Source organism: Pelophylax lessonae, assembly GCF_965119305.1.
Source record: "Pelophylax lessonae genome assembly, chromosome: 3".
Taxonomy (NCBI): domain Eukaryota; kingdom Metazoa; phylum Chordata; class Amphibia; order Anura; family Ranidae; genus Pelophylax; species Pelophylax lessonae.
This window is the reverse complement of record NC_138770.1, coordinates 474,407,348-474,435,185: the sequence shown is the minus strand read 5'-3', so window position 1 is coordinate 474,435,185 and position 27,838 is coordinate 474,407,348. Positions and strand designations below refer to the sequence as shown.

The 27,838-nt window shown below is 44.5% G+C and overlaps 1 protein-coding gene across 2 annotated transcripts in view; it reads right to left on the bottom strand.

Annotated features, from left to right (window-relative positions):
- The window catches only part of TBCE (tubulin folding cofactor E), a 750,803-nt gene that overhangs the window by 327,841 nt on the left and 395,124 nt on the right, over nucleotides 1–27,838 (bottom strand). For both annotated transcript variants that reach the window (XM_082250252.1, XM_082250253.1), the window contains one exon: nucleotides 13,342–13,437. In XM_082250252.1, the coding sequence (XP_082106378.1) occupies nucleotides 13,342–13,437 (96 nt within the window). The remainder of the gene's footprint in view (nucleotides 1–13,341; nucleotides 13,438–27,838) is intronic.

Here is a 27,838-nt window from a genome sequence, read left to right as displayed (position 1 = left end):
GCCGTTCGGAAGGCCTGCTATAGCTGGAGATTTGACTAGGAAGGCAGTCTACATGTCCGTGGCTTCTGACTGGTAGGTACCTTATTCTTATCACAGTAAGATTCCCAGACTGCCACTGATTACAATCTTTTAAACATGTATACAATTAGATTGTTAGCTCCCAAACCAAGCCTCCTGGCTTTTTTGCACATAAAATCACACTCAAAGTAGGGGGATCTGTGCCATGTTATAGGATAGAGGGGGACTCTATCTTACCATACAGAGAGGGGCCCGCGTTCACCACAAGACCCGTCAGGGGGAAAAGGGGGAACATACTACTCACCATACCGGAACCAGGCGGGCACCAACTCCTGACAGTACCCCTCTCCACCGGGGCGGGAGGGCTGTCGACCAATACGGACGCCGTGACTCATGGTCTTTGGCGTTTCAGCGAGACGTTTAACTCGCGGGGTCAGTCCCTTAATGGGACTTTGTCGCGGCCGACCCAGCAAGGAGCTATGGTCTGCACGCGCTCGTAGGCTGAACTGGGGTGACCACCGGATCTCAACATCCAGCCCGTCGCCCAGTTCAGCTTTCTTGCTTGAAGATCTCACAGGAACACTGGAGAAAAAAGCTGTCTAAAAAATCTTTTTAAGAAAAAAATCTTGCCAGGACCGAAGATCCCAGCAAGGTATCTAGGTCCTTACTCCTAACTAGACAGAAAATAACTGATTTGCTGAGGCAGAGAGAGAGAGGGTATACCCTCTGGGACTGCCCCTAGGGTGTGGCCAGAGCATTTTAATTTCCTGTCTAGTCCTGCTCCTGTGGAGGCAACATAACCCGAAGGTGCTGTATCACCGAGGACTACGTCTGTCAATGAGCGATAGAGAAAAGTCCATTAATTGGTGAAACTCTGTGCAGAGAAAGTGTATTTCTCAGCTGTCAATGGAAGAAACCTCCACCTTTAATACATGTGCTTCCCCCGTTCTAAGGTAAGTATTTCATAAAAAGCTAGTATGCGATGCCTTTGTCCTGCAGGATTTGTTTTTGTTTTTTTTCCAGACAAAACCTACTCGCCATTAAAATAGGGGGGCTGTTGGCCAGGAAGAACGTTGCTATTCAGGCTGAGACCCGGTTGTATGCGACCTCACAAAGCGTTTAACTCCCAGGCCAGCCGCCGTCCAGCGGGGCTATGTCGGGGCCGACCTAGCTCATAGCTCTGGTCTGCACACGCTCAATGGCCACACTGGGGGGGACCACTGGATCTAGATATCCAGCTCGTCGCCCAGTCAGGCAGTTGATTGTACAGAAAAAACAGATATCTCGGCAGGGATCTTGGTCCTTACTCTTGACTAGGCAGAAAAAAACTGAAGGCCTATAGCAGAGAGCTATACTGGTGGTGTGGTCTTTGATTTTTAAGACAACATTGTCTTTTTTAATGGTGATGGTGGGAAGGTGTTTTGTTTTACATAATATCACATGTTGGATTTTGCTTATGTTGTATTTACAATAAAATGTGATACTTTTTGCACTCATTGTAGGTTGCTTGAATATGTTTCTGTAACCATTTCCGTTGGCTCATTAGATATGGTGCTTTAGGCTACTCTATCTATTTGTCTGGTATACTCCCTCTCTCTGCTATAGCACTCAGTTTTGTTAAAAGCAGTGTCAGGAGAATAATAACTCCACAAAGGGGTGGGTGCTGTGTTTGTCAATGAACATCAGAGAATTGTTTTTTACGGTAAGTCAAAAATCCCATTTTCTCTTTCGTTCATTGACAGACACAGCTGCTGGTATGTATTCATGACCATTGGGCCATCCCAAAGCAGTGTTAAACATGAGAAAACAGCAAAAAATTCCCAAGGCTAAACAGCCAACCAATATATAACAAAAAGTGCAGCGCTATCAAATATGGATTATGAAGAAGATATCGAGGAGAGCAGTCCACAGGTGAAAATTATGGTGAAGCATGCACAAGATATAAACATTCAGTGCTCTTCAATGTGCTGGTAATCCTCCACCCAGTCTCATTAGCCTCTCACCTCACACTTAGCCCCTGTGTCACCAGACGGGCTAGTAAGACAAACTTTCTCCAAGGATATCACCAATATAGATCAAATCAGTATTCCTCTTCATCAGAAGATAAGGCTCACAGGTAACAGATCACAGGTCCATAAAGCGGGTCACAGGTCCATAGGAAAACAAAGGTCCGGACATAGTGCATTACCGCAATAAATTACTTTATTGAACATAGCATAAAATCATAAAAATTACCTTGTAAAGCACTATACAAGTGCATGTGATGAGCAGATTGTATTACACACAGCGGTCTCGACCGCAATGGATGGCGGGTGACGTCACCGGCCCCTCCCCCTCAGCTCTTGCTGAGGAAGTCCCGTGCAGTGGGACGTAACGCGTGCGAAGGGGGAGGGGCCGGTGACGTATAAGTAGATTTCCTAACTTTCCACAGTGTAGGTATCACTGATTCAGATAAATCCCTATCCTTCAGAACCACACGTTCAACAGCCAAGTCGTCAAAGCCAGCGTTTGTAAAGCAGGATGGAAGATCAGTCCTTGGGACAGCAGATCCCCCCTGAGAGGAAGCTTCCAAGGATCGTCGACGACCAGCCGCACCAGATTGGCGTACCAAGCCCAGCAAGGTCAGTCTGGACCGGAGCCACTAAGATGACCGGAATCTCTTCTGTTTTGATCCTGCGTAGAAATCTTGGCAGAAGCTTGAGAGAAGGGAAGGGGTAAATCAGCGCATACTGACCCCTTAGGGCCACCGGCCCATCTGTGGCATACGCCAGAGGATCCCTTGACCGAGCCATAAACCTCTGCACCTTTCTGTTGAGCCGAGATGCTAACAGATCCATCTCAGGGGTGCCCCACTGAACACACAGCTGATTAAACACTCCCAGATTGAAGGGACCACTTCCTTTGGTCCAACTCCTGTCGACTGAGGTAATCCACCTGCCAATTTTCCATCCGGGAATATGTACAGTGGAGAGGGCTGGATTGAACCGCTCTGCCCACCTTAGAATGCCGGCTACCTCCAGAGCCACCAGGACACTTCTAGTACCCCCTTGGTGACTGAAATAAGCCACGGCATTGTCCGTTTGAATGTGCACTGGGCATCCCTGAAGGTGATCTGTCCAATGATCCAGACACAGCCTGATCACTCAGAGTTCCAGGACATTGATCAGTAGTCTGGACTCTTCCAGTTTCCAGATCCCCTGAGCAGAATGCTTGCCGAGGACGCCTCCCCAGCCGGACAGGCTGGCATCCGTGGTGACCACTGTCCAAAACAAGTGGAGGAAGGATTTTCCCAGCCGAAGCACCAGAGAGCAAAGCCACCATATCAGGGGAGGTGGTGCTGCGCTATTCTATAGAAGAAAATATATACTATAAAGTGACGAAGTGACGAATCTTTACCTGAAGAATGAATAAATAGTGGATCAATAATTAAAATCAATATGTCATAAATCTTTATAATTGCGTAAATGTATACTGTAAAGTGACAAAGTGCTAGATCGTTGACTTAACAGTAAATAGCTGGTGAATAAATAAATAAATATGTTCTAGATCGGGGCGTGGCCAAGATGGAGACCTGAGCGGACGTACTTGCCGGAGTCTGGCAGCTGCAGGAGCGTTGTGGACTTGCGTCCACAACGCTCCTGCAGCTGCCAGACTCACCCTGGTTCGTCCTCCATGCGCCGCCGATCCGCCGGCCATACGGGGAGGGGGTAAGAAACTTAAATTCACGGCCATTGCAGAGGAGTCTTCCCCAAGCGCCCCGGGCCTCGTGGCAGGTCGGCCTCACTCCTGCTCTAACATGGCGTCCCAAACTGATTCTAGGCCTTCGTCTCCCTCCCCGCAACTGGGCCTGGAGGACGTGAAGGCGGCTATCGCCACCTGCCAATCGACTCTTACCTCAAAGATAGAGGCAGTACAGCTGGATGTGGGGCTTCTCCGTCAGGACATGGACAAGCTGCAATCCCGCTTGTCCACTGCTGAGCAGCGGTTGGGCTATACTGAGGACCTGGTCTCAGATCACACTGCGGCTATCCGATCCCTCCAGACTAAAGTCCGGGCACTGGAGTACAAAGCTGAGGATGCGGAGAATCGGAACAGACGCAACAATCTCCGAATCGTGGGTTTGGCAGAGGGGGCAGAGGGCACTAATCCTACGTTGTTTGTGGAGGAATTGTTCCGTTCTCTGCTGCCTGACGCCTGCTTTTCCCCCTTCTACACTGTGGAGAGGGCTCATCGTGTCCCACTGAAACCGGGCCCTCCTGGGGCACCCCCCCGCACACTGATCCTTCGCCTCCTGAATTTTTGAGACAGGGATGAGGTGCTGAGAGCTGCTAGAATGAAAGGGGCCCTCTCATACCAGAATGCTAAATTGCTGATATTCCCGGATTATTCAGTTGAGACACAAAAGCTCCGGAAATCGTTTGATGCTGTTAAAGCGGCCCTGCGTACTCGGGGCATTAAATATAGTGTGCTGTTTCCCGCTAGACTCCAGGTGCAGGATGGTGAGTCGGTACATTTCTTTGTCTCCCCTTCGGATGTCTCAGCCTGGATGGATACCCTGCCGCCACAGCGATGATCACCCACCCTTGCTCCTCATGGGGGCCTTTGTCTGTCTTTCTTTTACACATGGCTAATCTGTTGTCCCGGCCCCGGGGTCACCCCGACCGCACATGTTGTGTGGTGTAGGTGCCTCCCTGGGCCTGTCAAGTTGGTACCCCTGGATTCCAGGAGACTGTTTTTTGCCTGAAATTGACTGTGCCTTACCGTCTGATTGTTTTGAACCTTGGTTACAGAATTTTTTTTTTTACCTGCTATCTATTCTAGGAGTGCCTTTTCTGGAACTCTTGCCTGATGGACCACTGCAGGGGGATGGAACTTTTTCTCCCTCAGGCTTCTGCCCGCTGCCTGCGTGGGCTTTGGGTTGGAGCTGGCACGGAGTATTGTCTCCCTTACAGAACTGTTGGTGAGGTTTTTGATGTATGTTTGCCTAACCATCCTACTCTGTTTCAGCATTTCTCCTTTGGGAAGATCTCAGATGGTGGTCGCCCCTACCGTTTGCAGTGCTGTTGCACAGTTTGGGGATCCATGCTCACCAAGGTTTGGGGTGGTGGGGTGGGGGGTTGTTGATGCCTATGTCATTTCTGTTGGGGTATTGTTTTTTCTATTTCTTTGGTTATGTTATTGTTTTGGGGGTGCTTTGTTGTTGAACATGTCGTGGGGAGGGGGGGATACTGTATTGATGCATGTGTTGCCTGACTTTCTGGTGCTTTTTCTCTTTGCTGTGGGGGCTCCACGAGGTAGGGGCCCTTCCTACTTTTCTGTTCCTATGGTTTTATTATGACACTGTTGAAAATTATTTCATGGAATGTCAGGGGAATTAAAGCAGGGGTTAAGAGGTCATTAGTGTTTAAATTCCTAGCAGCACAATCCTCACATCTGTGTCCTCCAGGAGACGCACTTGAAGGGCTCCCGCCTTTGTGGTCTTAGGAGGCCCTGGGTGGGAGTGTGTTGGTGCGTAAATCCCTCCCTTTTCATGCTCTTGATATTAAAACAGACCCCGGGGGTAGGTATGTGATTTATGCTAAAATTTATGATGTACCCTTGGTCCTGGTGGGACTCCATCTGCCTCCTCCCGCCTCGGTCCAACTGCTCTACTCACTCATGGAGACTCTTCTACAATTTGATACTCCTAATATCTTACTGCTGGGGGATTTCAATCTGGTGCTGTGCCCGGGCCTGGATAGACTACATGCCGCGGGGCGGGATTCTCCGGATCTCTCCCGCTGGGCTGATACTTTTGCCCTGACGGAGGTGTGGAGATTCCTCCATCCGACTCAGAGGGCCTTTACGTGTCACCCTGCCTCGTATCGGGCTTTTTCTCGTATTGACATGGCATTTGCATCTCCGTCGCTTTTGCGTTTAGTTAAGGGGGCGGAGATCCTTCCCTGCGGCATTTCGGATCATGCACCTGTCTGTGTGTCTCTGGAGGTCTCACGTGCTGCGGGGCCGCGGCTTTGGCATTTGTCTAGGTACTGGGCGCAGGACGACAGATTGCAGGCTCAGATGGCTGAAGTTATCTCTGCTCATTGGATGAGTAATGAGGGTGTTGCATCTCCTCCGGTGGTTTGGGACTCCTTCAAGGCTTGGATCAGGGGGGAATACATTTCTCACATCTCTCACATTCAGAGGCGGACTGCTGGTTCGCTCCGGGAGCTGGAGGAGCGGGCGTCTGTCCTGGAGAAGGTCCATGTCTCGGACCCGACCCCGGATAAGCATGTGGAGCTGCAACAGGCCCTGCGTGCTCTCTCGGTCTTCCGAATGGAGGCCACTAAAAAGGCTATGGTACTCTGCTCAGCAGGTGTTTGAGCATGTTGGCAAGATTGGCAGATTGTTGGCCTGGCTGGCTAGGGGTCACTCCTTGACCCCACCAGTGGGTTCTGTTCGGTTGGAAGGGGGTGAACTGGTTTCATCTCCCGACCTACTATGAGGCTATCTACTCCTCTAGGGTTATGTATTCCCGACCTGCTCTCTCTTACCTGGACGGGGTTTCCTTCCCTGTACTGAATGAGTCTGCCAGAGACCGGTTGGAGAATGTTATTTAGTTGGAGGAGGTCCAGGTGGCTATTGCTGGGCTGCAGAAAGGCAAGAGGCCGGGGGCTGACGGGCTCCCTTGTGAGTTCTTTTCTACTCATGAGGAGATCCTGGCTCCGCGCCTCTTCGATCTGCTGTCTGACTTTGCCTCCCTGGACTCTCTCCCTGTATCGATGGAGGAAGCGGTTGTGGTTCTGATTCCTAAGCCTGGCAATGATCCTCTGAAATGTGCCTCATATCGCCCCATCTCATTGTTGAATGTGGATGCCAAGATTTTTGCTAAGATTCTGGCCTCCCGGTTTTCCACAGTTATTGAGGATCTGGTCAATGTTGACCAAACGGGTTTTATGCCTGGTAGGGGTACTGACATTAATATCCGCAGATTGTTTCTAAACCTATCCATTCCCCATGATAACGCGGGCACATGGGTTATTGCCTCCCTGGATGCTGAAAAGGCATTTGACTCGGTGGAGTGGGAATATCTCTGGGAAGTTCTGCGCCGTTTTGGTTTCGCTCCTAACTTTCTTCACGGCCTACAGCTGCTGTAAAGGGCTCCCAGAGCACGAGGTCGTACAAATCGGGACCTGTCGGACTCCTTCCCACTCCACCGGGGCACACAAAAAGGCTATTGGTCTCCATCCCTGTATACGAAAAAACTAAGGTCTAATCAGACTGCATCCACCAAAAACGCACGGCCCTGCTGGGGTCTCACTTAAAGTCCCACCTAGCCTATTGTGTTTAAGCAACCAGGGATGGAGACACCTTGCCTACAGCTTGGTGCCTCATATAAAGTCCCACCATGCAATTTTCGTGCGTTTTTGGTGGATGCAGTCTGATTTGACCTTAGTTTTTCCGTATACAGGGATGGAGACCAATAGCATGACCTGCTTGTCTCCCACAAAGTCCCAAATAGGAAATTAGGGATTGAAAGGCATTGTGCTTTACAGGCCATGCCCCATATATAAAATCCCAATCTGTCTTTATAATGCATCCACCAAGGGGATGGAGGTATAATGCTTCTCAGCTGGTCCTTTCCAGTTTGTACCATCGTTACATAGTTACATAGTAGGTGAGGTTGAATAAAGACAATAGTCCATCCAGTTCAACCTGTGTAGGTGTGTGTTGCTGTAATCATCTCACATAGCCCTGAATGTTCTGATCCTTGAGATGTACGTCTAAGAGTCTTTTGAAAGCCACCATACTTCCCGCAGTAACACCAGAGAATTCCACAATCTTGTAGCCCTAACAGTAAAGAACCCCCCACGTTGCCTGAGGTTAAAACGCTTCTCCTCTAATCGCATTGTACGCCCTCGAGTCCTCATGCAATCCCTTCGACTGAATAGCTGTTTTTCTATGCCGAGATCCAAGATATTTATAAATTTCTACCAGTACCACCAGTTAAGGTGAACGACAAGACAGCGCAGCCAACTCCGATGTAATAGCCACCAAAAAAGGCTACCTTCTGTGACAGTTAGCAGAGGAACCTGATGAATATTTTCAAACGGCGGTTTCTGAAGAACCGTCAGTATCAAACTGAGGTACCATGGAGGTAACGGAGACTTACTGGAGAAGCCAGGTGGCAAACCCCCTGAACAAAGGTGTGAACCAAGGAATTCGTGGGAACGGGCGCTGAAAGAAAATCGCCCAGGTCGAAATCTGGCCTTTAATGGTACCCAAGGCCAAACACTGATCTACACCTCTTTGGAGAAACTCCAAGACACGAGGCACTGAAAAATAATGTGGGGAGACCCCCCCCCACGAGACTCAAACCAAGCGATGTATGCCCTCCAGACTCAATGATAGATCTTCCTAGAAGTAGATTTCCAAGCTTTTAACAGTGTAGGGATCACCGATTCAGACACCCCTCTATCATTCAGCACCTGGCTTTCGATAGCCACGCCGTTACAGCCAGCGACTGTAAAGCAGGATGGAAGATCGGCCCTTGAACTAATAGATCTTCTCTGAGAGAGAGTCTCCAGGGGACATCGGCCACCAACTGTACTAGGTCTGTGTACTAGGACCTGCGAGGCCAGTCCGGAGCCACTAGGATGACCGGAATCCCTTCCGCCTCGATTCTTCGCAGAAGTCTTGGCAGAAGAGTTAGCGGAGGAAATGCGTACATCAGACAATACTGACCCCAAGGAGCCACCAGAGCATCTGTAGCGTCGGCCAGAGGATCCTGAGACCTCGCTGCGAACCTCTCTACCTTCCTTTGGAGACGAGAGGCCAACAGGTCCACATCAGGAGCCCCTCACCAGAGACACAGTTGATGAAACACCTCCTGGTGGAGAGACCATTCGCTCTGATCCAACGTCTGCCTGCCACTTTTCAACCCCTGGAATATGCACAGCAGAGATGGCCGGAATGAACTGTTCTGCCAACCTTAGAATGCCGGTTACTTCCTGGGCTGCTAGGGAAATTCGGTGCTCCCTTGATGATTTACATATGCCATGGCATTGTCTGATTGGATCCTTACCAAGTGCCCACGCAAGCGATCCGTCCATTGGGTCCTTACTGTAAAGAATCCCCCGCATCGCCTGAGGTTAAATCGCTTCTCCTCTAAATGCATTGTATGGCCTCGTGTCTTCATGCATTCCTTGTGACTGAATATTTTTTTTCTATACTCAGATCACCATTGAGGTATTTGTAAATTGCTATCATGTCCCCTCTCAGGCGTCTCCTCTCCAGGGAGAATAAATCAAGCGCTTCTAAACGCTCTTCATAATTAAGGTCCTCTAATCCCCTAATAAGTTTAGTTGCCCTTCTCTGTACTTTCTCCAGCTCCAACCCAACACATCCCTTCTGAGGACTGGTGGTCGGAACTGGACAGAATACTCCAGATGTGGCCAGACCAGTGTTTTATAAAGTGGAAGGATTATAGTTTTATCTATGGAATACATCCCCTTCTTTATGCATGCTAATATTCTGCCTGCTTTGGCAGCTGCAGCTTGATATTGCATGCTATTGCTAAGTCTATATTCTACTAAGACCCCCAGATATTTCTCCTTTTTTGATACCCCCAGAGGTTCCCCCCTAGCATGTATTTTGCTTTTATGTCATTAGTCCCTAAGTGTAATACCTTACACTTCTCCACATTAAACCTCATTTCCCATGTAGTTGCCCACTCTGTTATATTATTATTAGGGTTTATTCTTTTTTTTGTAGTATTTATAGCACTGGCTTTTTTATTTTTTCCCCTTAATACTTATGTGAGCCCCATCGTGATTCAGTGATGGGCAAGAGAGCCCCAGCTGAGACAATCATAGCCAGTGAGCCAATGAGGAGAGGGGGGGGGCCAAGCCACAGCTGTGTGTGTGAATGGACACGCAGAGCCGTGGCTCATGAGTGAGCCTGCTTGGGTGCCCAGATTGCAAGCTGCTTGTTCGGGGGGCACTAGGCAGGCAGGAGGAGCCAGGAGGGTCATGGGGACATGAGAAGAGGAGGATTGGGGCTTCTCTGTGAAAAACCCCTGCACAGAGCAGGTAAGCATAACATGTTTGTTATTTTAAAAAAAAAAAAGCCTTTAATATCACTTTAGCCTGTTTAGCCTTTAGCCTTGTTCTACATGTGATTACTGCCAACAGCTATAGCCGCTAGCAGTAATCACTATATTTTGGCAACCGGGAAATGTCCCGTGCCCCCTGCCAACAGAATACAATAGTGCTGCAGGAGGCATTTCTCTAACAACACTGGCTGTGGAATGAAGCAATTTTCTTTCCTTTCAACACGGGTCAAGTAATCTATGCGCTGCTTTAAAAAGTATTATTTTACTGATTGACTGATTTTCCAACAGAAGTAGTAAGTCAATCAACAGTAAGTGACTTCAAACATGCCTGCGACAAACAGAGATCTATACTCAGAGAAAAAAAACAAATACAAAAAATTTATAAAAACATGTATAAATTTAAAAAACAAAACAAATGGCAGACTCAATGGACCACTTGCCGTCACTTTTCTAGGTTTATACAACAGTGTAAATAGACCCTCAATGAAAAAATCTGCAACTGTTGCTGAAGTAAAGCAGTCTTACATAGAAGAGATTCAAAGAACTTGTTGCAAGAACTTGTTCAACAGATATTTGGTGGCACAACCTGCTATTGACAGTGAAACGGCTAATTATTTTTATTTTTAAAACCCATAGTTGAACTTTTTTATAACAGCAAAACTGGCAATAGTGTGCAATACCTTTTTTATGAAAACGTAAAATATTTTAAAAGTTTTAAGTATACATCTTGGAACTACTAAGAAATTTTACATTTTAAAGTGAGTTCTATGAAGCTCCCTATAATTGTAAAGATTGCCAGTTTTTGTTGCATGCAGAAGTTTTTAATTACTTTTTTGAGGGACACCAGCCACTTAACACTTTCAATGAAAGACCTGTTTTTTTTTTTTTTTGTAAATTCTTTTATTGAAATGGAAAAGGCATATGACAAGTCACAAAAAGGAATACAATGAGCGGTTTCAAGATAAAGTAGAATACGTAGCTCTCAGTCAACATATCCAATATGAGATAACAGAATAACAATGAACTGGAACGTGAAAATGGATATTATACAATAACCCAATATAATTACGCTAACCCCTGAGAACACAGCACAAAGAGAGGTATGTTACCAAGTGTAGAACAATACGTTTAAGGACTATTCCGGGGCAACCCCCCGTCACCACCGGCATCTATGACATGGCCGGCTACAGGTGCGTGGGGGGCCGCGCCCAGACAGTCACCAGACTGCTCCGCGGTCACAGAGGGGAACGATATAAGCATGTTCAACCGGAAGTAGGACGTGGAGCAAACAGATAGCTAGAGAAATATGCCTTAAAGGTGAATCTAGAAATAAAGGAGACAGCGAAGAAAGAAAGTCTAATCCGCTGTATCCAGAGACAAGGCAGATTAGAGGCAGTAGGTAGAAAGAGAGGTAAGGGGAGGGCCAGAAAAGGGAAGCAGAGGGATGACTGAAAGGATAAGGAACGACCTGTTTTTGCCTTTTTTATGTTTAAACGCACATTTTATGCCTGAAGAATATGTTACAGGTAAATTCACCAAACAGTATATATTTTCTGCAAACAGGGACTCTGGAGAATCGAATGCAATTTTTTATGACACACAATATTAGCGCAATTATTTATCAAGCACAACTAATTATCAAAATTTCCTATAAAATTGCTACCTCCATGGTCCATGGACTAGACGTGCACCCAGCACAGATTGGATACTTATCTCTCACCTGGAGCGGCATCAACCCCTTTGTGATAGTTAACAAATGTAAACATATTCCCACTGCTACAGCACTCAGGAGTGTGGGTAAAATCTTGCACCACTGCCTTACCTTGGCAACAGCAAATGAGGTAAAGAGATTGTAAAGTCTCTTTTTTTCCTATAAAAATAACAAACATGGTATATTTACGTGCTCTGTTGCAGTGTATTTGCACAGAGAAGCCCAGATCCTCCTCTTCTTGTGTCCCTCTTCTATGATCCTGGCCTCTCCCTCCTGTTCAGTGCTCCCACAGCAAACAGCTATGTATGGGGGCACCCAAGCCGAGTCACAGCTCCCTGTGTCCATTCAGACATGTCCTGGCCCCGCCCCCTCTCTCTCCTGATTAGCTAGCTGGCTTTGATTGACAGCAGTGGCAGCCAATGGCGCCGATGCTGTGTCTCAGCCAATCAGGAGGGAGAACCTTGGACGGCTGAGACATTAATGGACATCGCTGGACAGAGAGGGGCTGAGGGGGCTGCTGCACACAGAAGGTTTTTTATCTTAATGCATGGAATGCAAGCAGTAAAAGCAATCAAACAAGCTCTAATTCATCTTTGTATCTACGAACATTGTGAAGAAACTGATTTTTAAAATATACAACATAAGAAAGGAAATCCTAGCTTTTTCTATGAATAGCAGATCTTGGAAGCTTGCTAGCATTGTAATTTTAAGTAATGTTAGCTCCCTGTTAATTCAAATAAAATCTTCCCAAAAGCAACTGGTCTTTTTTTGGGACTTTTTGATATAGTTGTGCTTGTAATATTATAGTTGTTTATAATAAATCAGGTAAACCAAAGTGATCAAAACATGGTCCAACCTAAATTGTACCTTGCATGGCCCGTTTATTTAAATCATTATAGTTTTTAAAGGCAAACATGTACCCATGAGAAACATTAGAGCAAACACTTTTCTTTCCCTTGTTTTATACATTGCAGGGCATGAAGTCAGTATCCTTCTGGTAAGATTCATTGGGGAACAATAAGTACCCTATAAACTTGAAATCTTCATCATTCCCAGAATTTCTGCCGAAAGATTTTGATATCAATTTCACCTAGGCACCTCTAACAAAAGACAGAGGACAGATCAGTAAGACATCTTTATTCCTTACAGGTACATTTTTGCCCTTATAAACTACTGCAATTTTCTTTTACAGCAGAAGATGACCCTGATCTAATAAGCTGATCAAGAAACACTTTAAGTAGCTTTTGTCCTAATTTTGGGCATAGAATGATTACAATAAAGGCCACATCTCCATATGTAAGCGGTCACTGTTTAAATTGCTTCTATGACCCTCCTTAGAACATGTTTTGTTTCTGCAAAATCAGGACAAATGTTAAGAGAAGCTAGACATTATGCACATGGTTATTCCAATTGTATGAAATACAGAAAATCGTCAAATTAAAAGCATGCCCTTTAGTAATGCCTAGAAGCTCTTCTTTCAATACATGGGATTAAACAGAAAATGAAAAAAAAGTCATACCTTGGCATCTCCGACAGTGCATAAAGCTGTTTTTCATCAGTAAGTTTATTGTTTGATATGTTGAGGAGTGTCAAACACTGGAGACAATTGGCTGGCCTGTAAGAGAAACAATGTGCAGTTAGTTTACTGAAAAAGGAGTTCACAGAACTAAGATTTAAAACACTAGTTGCCAGAGTATATAAAAACCCTCATTTACATTTTTGTGAAAGCCTAATTTAAAATGTCAGTAAATATTTTAAGGTATCCCACAGTAAATAGTATATGTGTAAAGGATGCGCTAGCCTATCTGGTAGATGGCAGCACCTAGGTCTCCCTGAACCCTGGGAGATAAGTGAATGTAAAAAGAAAAAAAATTGTGCACTATCAGGACCAAATTTGTAACACAATAAAAATTGTGACAAAAGTAAATTCACAATGTGAAAACTATTACAATGAAAATGTGAACAACCTGAACGTGTGCACAAATATACTTCATAAAACAATGTTGTGAAGTGACAAAAAACATGCACAGATGTGATAATTACAAAAGTAAAAAAGAAAGCAAAAAAGATTTTACATAAAAAAGTCCATAAACATAAATGTTATATGGTGATGTTCAATGAAACAGTCTCCTGGATGAATGAAAGCTGAGGAAATATGCCAGAGATAACTCTTCCAAGTGCTGCATGCAACCCCAACATGCTCAAACAAAAATGGGTGGCTGCTTACCAGAGACATACAGTCTCAAGTCCTTGAGAGATAATTCACAGCAAAAGCTCATAGGATGTCACTCGTCCCGAAAGACAAGAGGTCCCTATAGATCCGGCAATCAACTGATCAAAATGCTTGACCACGGGGGCTGGATGGACCGTACCCATGCCCCAACACTCTAGAGATCTCAGCTCGGTGATGAAAAGGAGAAGCTAATAGTGCATTACGTCTTGTATAAAAACGTATTTATTTAAAGGTTGCACTTACATTAAAAATCTTGACACAGGCTTGTATATCAAGAGAGCACGGCCGCCTGCAGTGTGGACCGTGCTTTATGACGAAATGGCTGGCTCCATCCGACGCATTTCCCCTCAGAAGGCATCAACAACTGGGATTGGAGTACCTCCCATACAAGAGTTAATGCACTATTAGCTTCTCCTTTTCAACACTGAGCGGAGATCTCGAGAGTGTTGGGGCATGGGTATGGTCCATCCAGCCCCTTTGTTGAGCACTTTGATCAGTGGATCTATAGGGACTCTTTTTTCGCCGGGACATCCTATGAGCTTTGCTGTGAATTATCTCTCAAGGCATTGAGACTGTGTATTTCTGGCAAGCAGCCACCCATTTATGTTTGAGCACATTGGGGTTGCATGCAGCATTTGGAAGAGTTATCTCTGGCATATTTTCTCAGCTTTCATTCATCCAAGAGAAGATCACCATTTAACATTTATGTTTATGGAACTTTTTATGTGAAAGCTTTTTTTGCTTTCTTTTTCACTATTGTAATTATCACATCTGTGCATGTTTTTTGTCACTTCACAACATTGTTTTATGAAGTATATTTATGCACACCTTCAGGTTGTTCACATTTTCTTTGTAATAGCTTTTGTATTATGAATTTACCTTTGTCAGAATTTTGATTGTGTTACAGATTTGGTCCAGATCGCGCATTCGTTTTTTTACTATTCCACAGTAAATGTCTTAAAAACACAATGGATGGTTTTTAAAACATTTATATACAATTAGGTTGTACTGGTAGTAGGTGTGCCCACATTATGTATTTGAGCACCACAATTTTTTTATATGCAACCTTAACCATCTTATGTCCAGCCTTTGTAACAAAACAGCCAAACTGTGCTCTTACAAGAAGAGGTGGAAGTACCTGTACATCCTTTGGTTTAAGTGTGTTGTGCATCTGGCGTGCGCACAAAGCTGCTACTCCCATTATCATAAAACAGCAAACAGCTTCAGTTAAAGGCACAGTGCTTCTTAGAGAAGCACTGAGCCATGTGATTGCTGTGATGACTAATCATAACAGTCACCACTGTAAACAGTGCATTACTGTTTACATTGGAGAGCCTTCCCTTCCTTTCTGGAAGGGGGGAGGAGGATCTAACAAATTATTTCATTCATGAAATTCTCTGAAAGCAGGTTAACTGAGGTGTGTGCAACACAGCAAACAAATGCCAACATGCCCTGGTAATAAATGGGTCAAGAAGTTCTCAATAGACTCAGAGAGCAGCATGTAGTAGTTTGCACCTTATGCCCCTAGCTGGCATCAGAAGAGGCCTAATATCCACCTGGTAGAACTTAACAAATGTGTGAGCAGAGGACCATGTAACAGCCTTGCAAATCTGAGAAACAGATGCCTGATGCTGAAAACCCCATCAAGCAATAAAGGATCTAGTAGAGTGTGTTTTTACAGGGAGAGGAGAAACTCTATTCTTTGGATCATACAGTGGGTACGGAAAGTATTCAGACCCCCTTAAATTTTTCACTCTTTGTTATATTGCAGCCATTTGCTAAAATCATTTAAGTTCATTCTTCTTCCTCATGAATGTACACATAGCACCCCATACTGACAGAAAAACACAGAATTGTTGACATTGTTGCAGATGTATTAAAAAAGAAAAACTGAAATATCACATGGTCCTAAGTATTCAGACCCTTTGCTGTGACACTCATATATTTAACTCAGGTGCTTTTCATTTCTTCTGATCATCCTTGAGATGGTTCTACACCTTCATTTGAGTCCAGCTGTGTTTGATTATACTGATTGGACTTGATTAGGAAAGCCACACACCTGTCTATATAGGACCTTCCAGATCACAATGCATGTCAGAGCAAATGAGAATCATGAGGTCAAAGGAACTGCCTGAAGAGCTCAGAGACAGAATTGTGGCAAGGCACAGATCTGGCCAAGGTTACAAAAAGATTTCTGCTGCACTTAAGGTTCCTAAGAGCACAGTGCCTCCATAATCCTCAAATGGAAGACGTTTGGGACGACCAGAACCCTTCCTAGAGCTGGCCGTCCGGCCAAACTGAGCTATCGGGGGAGAAGAGCCTTGGTGAGAGAGGTAAGGAAGAACCCAAAGATCACTGTGGCTGAGCTCCAGAGATGCAGTCAGGAGATGGGAGAAAGTTGTAGAAAGTCAACCATCACTGCAGCCCTCCACCAGTCGGGGCTTTATGGCAGAGTGGCCCGACGGAAGCCTCTCCTCAGTGTAAGACACATGAAAGCCCGCATGGAGTTTGCTAAAAAAACACCTGAAGGACTCCAAGATGGTGAGAAATAAGATTCTCTGGTCTGATGAGACCAAAATAGAACTTTTTGGCCTTAATTCTAAGCGGTATGTGTGGAGAAAACCAGGCACTGCTCATCACCTGTCCAATACAGTCCCAACAGTGAAGCATGGTGGTGGCAGCATCATGCTGTGGGGGTGTTTTTCAGCTGCAGGGACAGGACGACTGGTTGCAATCGAGGGAAAGATGAATGCGGCCAAATACAGGGATATCCTGGACAAAAACCTTCTCCAGAGTGCTCTGGACCTCAGACTGGGCCGAAGGTTTACCTTCCAACAAGACAATGACCCTAAGCACACAGCTAAAATAACGAAGGAGTGGCTTCACAACAACTCCGTGACTGTTCTTAAATGGCCCAGCCAGAGCCCTGACTTAAACCCAATTGAGCATCTCTGGAGAGACCTAAAAATGGCTGTCCACCAACGTTTACCATCCAACCTGACAGAACAGGAGAGGATTTGCAAGGAGGAATGGCAGAGGATCCCCAAATCCAGGTTTGAAAGACTTGTTGCATCTTTCCCAAAAAGACTCCTGGCTGTATTAGATCAAAAGGGGGCTTCTACTAAATACTGAGCAAAGGGTCTGAATACTTAGGACCATGTGATATTTTAGTTTTTCTTTTTTAATAAATCTGCAACAATGTCAACAATTCTGTGTTTTTCTGTCAGTATGGGGTGCTATGTGTACATTCATGAGGAAGAAGAATGAATGATTTTAGCAAATGGCTGCAATATAACAAAGAGTGAAAAATTTAAGGGGGTCTGAATACTTTCCATACCCACTGTAGGCTTGAATGATACCCTATCTAATCCATCAAACAATTGTGGAGTGGGAAGCAGAGAACCACCATGCAGGAGCCTTCAGGAAAAACAAAGAGAATCAGATTACATAAAAGAGGCTGTAGACTTAAGGTAGTGTGGCGGAATGGACACTGAGAATATGGTTTGGATTACTTCAAATAGGACAGTAATATTTGCCAACAATATATCTCAAGGATCCATGTTCAGAGCCTAGCTGCCTATTGCCAATAAAATACTGCTCCACACAGTCAGACTCAATGCAGAGGCTAATATCAGCTCAACCACCTGTATTCCATACATTGTTGATTATGCCAATTTACTCACCTGTTATCTACTGTGGGGATGTGTTTACACTTATAATAATGTGTATTGTACTTCAGGAGCTCGATGACGAAAGTCTGCTATTTAATTGGCTCAGTTTAATTGAATCACTGTTATCGATTAGTTGCTGCTGGAATACTGTTGAGGTTGGTTGTGTTGTGTTGGTTGAGTCTGTGAAATGTTTACTTGTCCCTAGTTCCCTCTTAGGTCCAGCGGGGAATGCCCCTGGAAAATTAGTTAAGAAACCCTTTGCATGGGGAATCATATAAAAGCCAGCTGTGGCTGAATAAAAGTTGTTGACTTCCAGAACTGTGTGTCGTCCAGTTACTGGGGGAATTTTGCCCTGGATATGTTAGTACTTCCTCAGCTTCAAGGATTATACAGCGGAGATACCTAGGCTGGGTATTGGAGCTCCGCTACAGGTAGATTCTCACAGCATCTGCCAAGCTAGGACAGTTTTCTAAGTAGTGAATAATAAAGGCCTTCTTGATGTGGAAGGAGGAAACCACCTTTGGAAGAAAAGAATACACAATTTGAATCTCGGCCTTTTTAGCAGGAACTGGCAGAGATTCAAACTATTAACGGGCAGGCTGAATGTACCAAGTTGATCGATCAACCAACTTGGGTACAAAAGTACACCCAACACCAGCAAAACGGCCCCCTACCCAGGAAGCAGATAGGGCAACCTACATGCCGAGGTGGAGTTATCTGCGGGCCTGCTATACTTATGGATCCAGGAGTCAGGGGACCTTGAAAGGCTTGGGGCCCTAGTGTCAAGGTCTTACCTTGCCCTCCTGTTGGCAGCCATCTTGGGCATGTGCAGATTGCTGCCCTTTTATAAACTCTGATGGCATCATCACTAACCTGCTGCCTAGGTGTCGCACAGTGATGATGCTGAACAACTGACTCTATCCATCACCTAAAGAGTTGCAGTCCTTGCCCTCGCATTTGTGCTCCAAGGTGCATCTCTGCTAGTAGTCTTCTGTTCACTGTGTTTCTCGGTGTATGACTTAGCTTGACTGACGACTCAGCCAAGTATGCTGGATTCAAAACTACCTGGCTGGCTCATATACACCAAACTGTACCACAGGACCCTAGGGTATCCTCGCTCCTTAATGTACCCCGCAAAGGGGGAAAGTGTTTCCCACCAGCCATAAAATTTGCACGTAGCCGAGGTCACAACTACTCAATAGGAGGACTCATCATCTGCAAATGGGGAGAGACAACCCAATGCCTATCTCTTCCATGCTGAACCGCAGAGCAGATGTTTGTAGTTTTTGGTGCCTCATGCCAGAAAATTGGGACTTTATGGGCAAGAGTAAGGTAGATAGTAGTTGGTCAAACAATTTATTTACAAGAATAAGATATTATTTACAATATTGTATGACGTTTCGTGACATGGGTAAAGACTCATTGTGTGAGTAGTGACGAAAGTATACAAGGTAAGTGACAGGTGAGTAAATAGGTGACATTTAGTAGGACATTCTGCTCTGTAGTTCACCATTATATCACCATTTCTATAAGTAACAAATAATATAAATGATAAATCTTGCATAAACTCAATCTAGAATCATGCAATATATTCGGTAATTTGTTGTCTTACATTCGTGTTTTTTGTCCACTTCATGCGTGTATGCCTTCTGCGGGATTCCAGGATGCTACAGGAACTTGTGCTGCTTCTAGATGAGAATGTTATAGTGTGAGTTGGTTGAACCTCAATGATGGAGGAAAAGATAAGTTGGTGTGTTGGTAACAAAAAGGTGCAAATTACATGTAATAATGTATGTAATTGGCATATATATTTACTTTGGCTAGACAGATATCGTTTAGCCGTTTAGTCCAGGAAGAGACTTTTTTCAGTCTCTTACCTACCATTACGTAGCTTCTACTGCCACCTGAAGTATTTTTTGAAATACAACAAAATATCCAAACTATGGAGTATCATTTATTTTCGGTGATAACCCAACAAGAGATTTTTCTAGTCTCCCATTTACTACCATGAAGCCTTATGTCTGAATTATCTTGAACATTGCTAAGAAATATTATTTACCCAAACAGCATTAAGAATTATTATTACTCTCTGAAACAAATCTACCCTGCAGATTTCTGTTGGATTGATCGCAGTTACAAAAGGTCCTGTACCTCAAGGGAACCACTTTGGACCCCAGGCTATATCGGTCTAGCCAAAGTAAATATATATGCCAATTACATACATTATTACATGTAATTTGCACCTTTTTGTTACCAACACACCAACTTATCTTGTCCTTCATAATGGAGGTTCAACCAACTCACACTATAACATTCACATCTAGAAGCAGCACAAGTTCCTGTAGCATCCTGGAATCCCGGGGAAGGCATACACGCATGAAGTGGACAAAAAACACAAACGTAAGACAACAAATTACCGAATATATTGCATGATTCTAGATTGAGTTTATGCAAGATTTATCATTTATATTATTTGTTACTTATAGAAATGGTGATATATCCTTGAAAAAGGCCCTGTATGGCCGAAACGCGGCGGAATACTGATTGGACATCTCCTCTGAATCCAGTTCCCTAAGATATATGGAACAACAGAGCAGAATGTCCTACTAAATGTCACCTATTTACTCACCCTAGATAATATAATATAAATAGTATTGGCCGTGGTGTACCTCAGTATTTTTAAAACAAAAATGCAATATCTGTTGTGCAGTAGTGACAAAATAAATATGTATAAAAGTGTATATCAAATAACTTATTGTAGCATGTGTGGTAAAAAATATGTTGGTTATTACTTGCAACCGATAATCATATATACCATCATACAAATTTTTCTAAAAAGTGCTAGTGCCACAGATTATATTTGTGCCAAACAAAAACTGGTGATATTAAATAAGGTGCTGAAAGTGCAATAAATGGCAAATAAAGTGCTAGTGATCACTTATAAAAATTAAATATATAAAACATATGTGAATAAATAAATTATTGCACGAATAAAAGTTAAATAAATTAATTAATTTCTTGAGCAAACAAATATTGATATTGTTTAACATGAAGTGCTTTATAATGTGCTCAAAATAGTTAAAATCGTGATCCAAAACAGTTCATGCAGGAAAAGTGGATGATATTGATTGAATATCAGGTGCTCCAGTGAATACAGATGATAATCTTTGCCTCTTACCAGAAACTGGTGGGTCACACAGACCCCAAACGCCTATGATCCCTTTATCCTCTGGTGGATCAAACCATAGGAACACCTCCTCTCCACTACAATATTGGTAAATTTGTTCAACAAAATATATAACGATCCTTCTCCTCACTCCTCCATCAATCCATTCTTGTTTAGTGTTTTACGTATTGTAGATTGGCTAACAGGGATGTTAGCATTTGCCAGTGACTTTTGTAAGTCTTTAGCTGACACTAATTACTAAACTCCTATTACTAAACTTGAGCAACTTGTCTCCGAAGTCCCCAGATGTTTGCAGACTGTTATAAAAAGAAGAGGGGATGCCACACAGTGATAAACATGGCCTTGTCCCAACTTTTTTGAGTTGTTTTGATGCCATGAAATTTAAAATCAACTTATTTTTCCTTTAAAATTATACATTTTCTGAGTTTAAACATTTGATGTGTCATCTATGTTGTATTCTGAATAAAATATTGAAATTTTAAACTTTAGTGTTACAAGGTCTCAGGTGTGAATGAGGACCAGGTGTGTTAAATTTGGTGTTATCGCTCTCATTCTCTCATACTGGTCACTGGAAGTTCAACATGGCACCTCATGGCAAAGAACTCTCTAAGGATCTGGAAAAAAAACAATTGTTTCTCTACATGAAGATGGCCTAGGCTATAAGAAGATAGCCTAGACCCTGAAACTGAGCTGCAGCACGGTGGCCAAGACCATACAGCTGTTAAACAGCACAGGTTCCACTCAGAACTGGTCTCGCCATGGTCGACCAAAGAAGTTGAGTGTACGTGCTCAGCGTCATATCCATGGGTTGTCTTTGGGAAATAAACGTATAACTGCTGCCAGCATTGCTGCAGAGGTTGAAGGGGTGTGGGGTCAGCCTGTCAGTGCTCAGACCATACGCTGCACACTGCATCAAATAAGTCTGCATGGCTGTCGTCCCAGAAGGCAGCCTCTTCTCAAGATTATGCACAAGGAAGCCCGCAAACAGTTTGCTGAAGACAAGCAGACTAAGGACATGGATTACTGGAACCATGTCCTGTGGTCTGATGACAACAAGATAAACTTATTTGGTTCAGATGGTGTCAAGCGTGTGTGGCGGCAACCAGGTGAGGAGTACAAAGACAAGTGTGTCTTGCCTACAGTCAAGCATGGTAGTGGGAGTGTCATGGTCTGGGGCTGCATGAGTGCTGCCGGCACTGGGGAGCTACAGTTCATTGAGGGAACCATGAATGCCAATATGTACTGTGATATACTAGAGCAGAGCATGATCCCCTCCCTTTGGAGACTGGGCCGCAGTGCAGTATTCCAACATGATAACGACCCCAAACACAGCTCGAAGACAACCACTGCCTTGCTAAAGAAGCTGAGGGTAAAGATGATGGACTGGCCAAGCATGTCTCCAGACCTAAACCCTAAATCTGTGGGGCATCCTGAAATGGAAGGTGGAAGAGCGCAAGAGAACTGGGCTGACTTCTCAGTCGGCTACCGGCTCTTTAGTAAGGATGGGCTGCACCTTAATGGGGACGGTACAGCTCTTTTGGGGAGAAAGATGGCCACCAAGTTGGAGGGGCTTTTAAACTAGGAGACGGGGGGGAGGGCTCAGAAGTAGAGTCAGTCAGGAGGAAGCAGAGGACTGAAGGCAGCTGTAGTGTCAGCAGCGACAGTAGGTCCACAAGGTCAATTGGCGGGTCTGTGCGGGAGAACCTCAGACCAAACAGGAATAAACATAACCGCCAATTGCGCTTAACTTCCTTAAAACTAAGAGGGGTATATGCTAATGCCAGGAGCCTAGCTAATAAAATGGATGAGTTGGAAATGTTAGTACATGAGGAGGACATAGACCTTGTGGGAATAACAGAGACTTGGTTCGACCCCTCACATGACTGGCTGGCCAATATCCAAGGGTATTCGGTGTACCGGAAGGACAGGGTAGGAAAAAGAGGGGGAGGGGTATGTCTCTATGTCAAGAACAATATAAAGGTGACAGAAAGGAGTGACATTACGGATGGGATGAGCATGGATTTAGAATCTGTGTGGGTTGAACTCCATAGGGAAGGAGAAAAGGGGAAAGTAATTGTGGGGGTTTGCTATAGGCCACCTAACCAAGGGGAGGAGGTAGAGCTGGAATTTTTAGCACTAATGGGTAAAGTGGCAAAATTGGGATCAGTCATCGTATTGGGGGACTTCAATTACCCCGACATTGACTGGGAAGAGGGGACTGCACACTCACAGAAGGCCCGCCTATTCACGGAAACCTTACTGGATAATTACATGTCACAGTTGGTGGATTCCCCCACCAGAGAAAACGCAGTCCTGGATCTATTGCTCACTAATGACCCAGACATAATCTCGGAGGTAGGAGTCCAGGACAACCTGGGCTCTAGCGATCACAGGATGATCACATTTAGTGTAAATAACAACATAACAAGACAAGTGGGGAACATAAGAACCCTAAACTTCAGAAGGGCAAACTTTCCAAAATTGTACTCAATGATGGAAAAGGTAAACTGGGACCAAACCCTGGGATCCCTGACCACAGAGGAAAAATGGGAATGCTTTAGGAACATATTAGGCAAAGGCATCTTGCAGTGCATTCCTATGGGAAATAAATTTAGAAGAGACAAAGCCAAACCTGGCTGGCTAAACTGTAGCGTCATAAAACTTATTAGGGGGAAAAAATTGGCCTTCAAGAAGTATAAATCAGAGGGCACAGTATCGGCTTTCGAGCAATACAAGGAGGCAAATAAGAAAAGTAAACAAGAAATCAAGATGGCTAAAATCAACTTTGAGAGACAAATAGCGGAGGATAGTAAAAAAAACCCAAAGAAATTCTTTAAATATATCAACAGCAAAAAAACTAAGGCAGAGCATATTGCACACATAATTAACAATGATGGGAGGATGGTTACAGAGGACACTGAAAAAGCAACCGTGCTAAATGCTTTTTTCTCGTCAGTCTTTACACAGGAAAAGGAGGGGTACACTGACCATGACTGTATGGTTAGTAGTAATAAACAGGACTTGCCACCATGGCTAACAGAGGGGGAAATCAGGGAAAGGCTGGATAAACTTAACACAAACAAATCGCCAGGACCGGATGGCATACATCCGAGAGTACTCAAGGAACTCAGTAAAGTTATATCGAGACCACTGTTCCTGATCTTTGCTGACAGTATTAGGACAGGAGATGTACCAGGGGATTGGAAGAAAGCTAACGTGATTCCAATATTCAAAAAGGGCCAGAGGCATATCCCGGGAAATTATAGGCCTGTCAGTTTGACATCAGTAGTATGTAAACTTCTGGAGGGGATGATAAGGGACTATATTGTAGAGTTTGCTAAGGACAACAACATCATCAGCAGTAATCAGCACGGGTTTACAAATGGGCGTTCTTGTCAAACCAATCTCCTTACATTCTACGAGGAGGTGAGCTGTGAGCTAGATAGGGGGAGACCAGTGGATGTGGTGTACTTGGATTTCGCTAAGGCGTTTGATACAGTTCCCCACAAGCGCTTAATTTATAAAATAAGGTCTGCAGGTATCGATAGCAGGGTTTGCTCTTGGATACGGAACTGGCTAAAAAGGCGGGTCCAAAGGGTAGTAATAAACAGCGCATACTCAGACTGGTCTGAGGTGGTAAGCGGGGTCCCCCAAGGCTCAGTCCTGGGACCAACCTTGTTCAATTTATTCATAAACAACATTGAGGTCGGGATCAGTAGTTCGATATCAGTTTTTGCAGATGACACAAAATTGGGCAGGGCAATAACTTCACAACATGAAGCAGATATCCTGCAGAATGACCTGGACAAAATAACAGAGTGGGCAACGACATGGCAAATGAGGTTTAACGTGGAGAAGTGTAAGGTTTTGCACTTGGGGACTAAAAACATAAAATCACAATACACGTTAGGAGGGGAGCCCTTGGGGGAATCAAAAATGGAGAAGGATCTGGGAGTATTGGTTGATGATAGATTAGGAAACAGCATGCAATGTCAAGCGGCAGCTTCCAAAGCCAACAGAATATTAGCATGCATAAAGAAAGGGATGCATTCCAGAGATAAGACTATAATCCTTCCACTTTATAAAACTCTGGTCCGACCGCATCTGGAGTATTCCGTCCAGTTCTGGTCGCCAGTCCTCAGGAGGGATGTGTTGGAGCTGGAGAGAGTCCAGAGAAGGGCAACTAAACTAATTAGGGGATTGGAGGACCTTGACTATGAAGAGCGTCTACAATCGCTCGATTTATTCTCCCTGGAGAAGAGACGTCTGAGGGGGGACATGATAGCAATTTATAAATATCTTAATGGGGATCCCAGCTTAGAAAAAAAGCTGTTCATTCGAAGGGATTGCATGAGGACTCGAGGGCATACAATGCGATTAGAGGAGAAGCGTTTTAACCTCAGGCAACGCGGGGGGTTCTTTACTGTTAGGGCAACAAGATTGTGGAATTCTCTACCACAAGAGGTGGTTTCTGCGGGTAGTATGGTGGCTTTCAAAAGACTCTTAGACTTACATCTCAAGGATCAGAACATTCAGGGGTATGGGAGATGATTACAGCCACACATGCCTACACAGGTTGAACTGGATGGACTATTGTCTTTATTCAACCTCACCTACTATGTAACTATGTAATATATGTAAGATCTCTAACATCCACCAGCTCCATGATGTCCTCATGGAGGCGTGGAAGAGGACTCTAGTGGCAACCTGTGAAGCTCTGGTGAATTCCAGGTCCAAGAGGGTTAAGGCGGTGCTGGAAAATAATGGTGGCCACACAAAATATTGACACTTCGGGCCCAATTTGGACATTGTCACTTAGGGGAAAGAAATGACACTTTGCTACAATGTAAAGTAGTGAGTGTACAGCTTGTATAGCAGTGTAAATTGGCTGTCCCCTCAAAATAACTTAATACACAGCCATTAATGTCTAAACCGCTGGCAACAAAAGTGAGTACACCGCTAAGTGTAAATGTCCAAACTGGGCCCAAAGTGTCAATATTTTGTTTAGCCAACATTATTTTCCAGAACTACCTTAACCCTCTTGGGCATGCAGTTGACCAGAGCTTCACAGGTTGCCACTGGAGTCCTCTTCCACTTCTCCATGACGACATCAAGGAGCTGGTGGATATTAGAGACCTTGCGCTCATCCACCTTTTCTTTGAGGATGTCCCACAGATGCTCAATAGGGTTTAGGTCTGGAGACATGCTTGGCCAGTCCATCACTTTTACCCTCAGCTTCTTTAGCAAGGCAGTGGTCGTCTTGGAGGCGTGTTTGGGGTCGTTATGTTGGAATACTGCCCAGCGGCCCAATTTCCGAAGGGAGGGGAACATGCACTGCTTCAGTATGTCCCAGTATCTGTTTGCATTCATGGTTCCCTCAATGAACTGGTTTTCTCTGAAATACTGCCAATAGCTCGAGCCACACAGGAGAGGCAGAAGGAGATTAGGGAACTTAACAAGTGGCTGAGAAATTGGTGTAGGAAGGAGGGGTTTGGGTTCCTGGAGAACTGGGCTCACTTCTCAGTCGGCTACCGGCTCTTTAGTAAGGATGGGCTGCACCTTAATGGGGATGGTACAGCTCTTTTGGGGAGAAAGATGGCCACCAAGTTGGAGGGGCTTTTAAACTAGGAGACAGGGGGGAGGGCTCAGAATTAGAGTCAGTCAGGGGGGAGCAAAGGACAGAAGGCAGTAGTAGAGTCAGCAGCGACAGTATTCCCATAACGTCAATTGGAGGGTCTGTGCGGGAAAACCTCAGACCGAACAGGAAAAAAAAGCAATCACCATTCACTATCACCTTCCACAAAACTAAGAGGGGTATATGCAAATGCCAGGAGCCTAGCTAATAAAATGGATGAGTTGGAAATGTTAGTACATGAGGAGGACATAGACCTTGTGGGAATAACGGAAACTTGGTTCGACCCCTCACATGACTGGCTGGCCAATATCCAAGGGTATTTGGTGTACCGGAAGGACAGGGTAGGAAAAAGAGGGGGAGGGGTATGTCTCTATGTCAAGAATAATGTAAGGGTGTTAGAGAGGAGTGATATTATGGAAGGGATGAGTATGGAGTTAGAATCTGTGTGGGTAGAACTCCATAGGGAAGAAGAAAAGGGAAAAGTAATTGTGGGGGTTTGCTATAGGCTACCCAACCAAAGGGAGGAGGTAGAGCTGGAATTTATATCACTGTTGGGTAAAGTGGTAAAACTGGGATCAGTCATCATATTGGGGGACTTCAATTATCCCGACATTGACTGGGAAGTGGGGACTACACACTCACAGAAGGCCCGTTTATTCATCGAAATCTTACAGGACAACTACATGTCTCAGTTGGTGGATTCTCCTACTAGAGAAAATGCAGTACTGGATCTATTGATCACTAATGACCCAGACCTAATCTCGGAGGTAGGAGTCCAGGACAACCTGGGCTCTAGCGATCACAGGATGATCACATTTAGCGTAATTAACAATATAACAAGGCAAGAGGGGAACATAAGAACCCAAAACTTCAGAAGGGCAAATTTTCCCAAATTGTGCTCAATGATGGAAAGGGTAAACTGGGACCAAACCCTGGGAACACTGACCACGGAGGAAAAATGGGAATGCTTTAGGAACATATTAAACAAATGCATCTTGCAGTGCATTCCTATGGGAAATACATTTAGAAGAGACAAAGCCAAACCTGGCTGGCTAAACCGTAATGTTAAAAAACGTATTAGGGGGAAAAAAATGGCCTTCAAGAAATATAAATCAGAGGGCACAGTATCGGCTTTCGAGCAATACAAGGAGGCAAATAAGAAAAGTAAACACGAAATCAAGATGGCTAAAATCAACTTTGAGAGACAAATAGCGGAGGATAGTAAAAAGAACCCAAAGAAATTCTTTAAATATATCAACAGCAAAAAAACTAGGGCAGAGCATTTTGCAC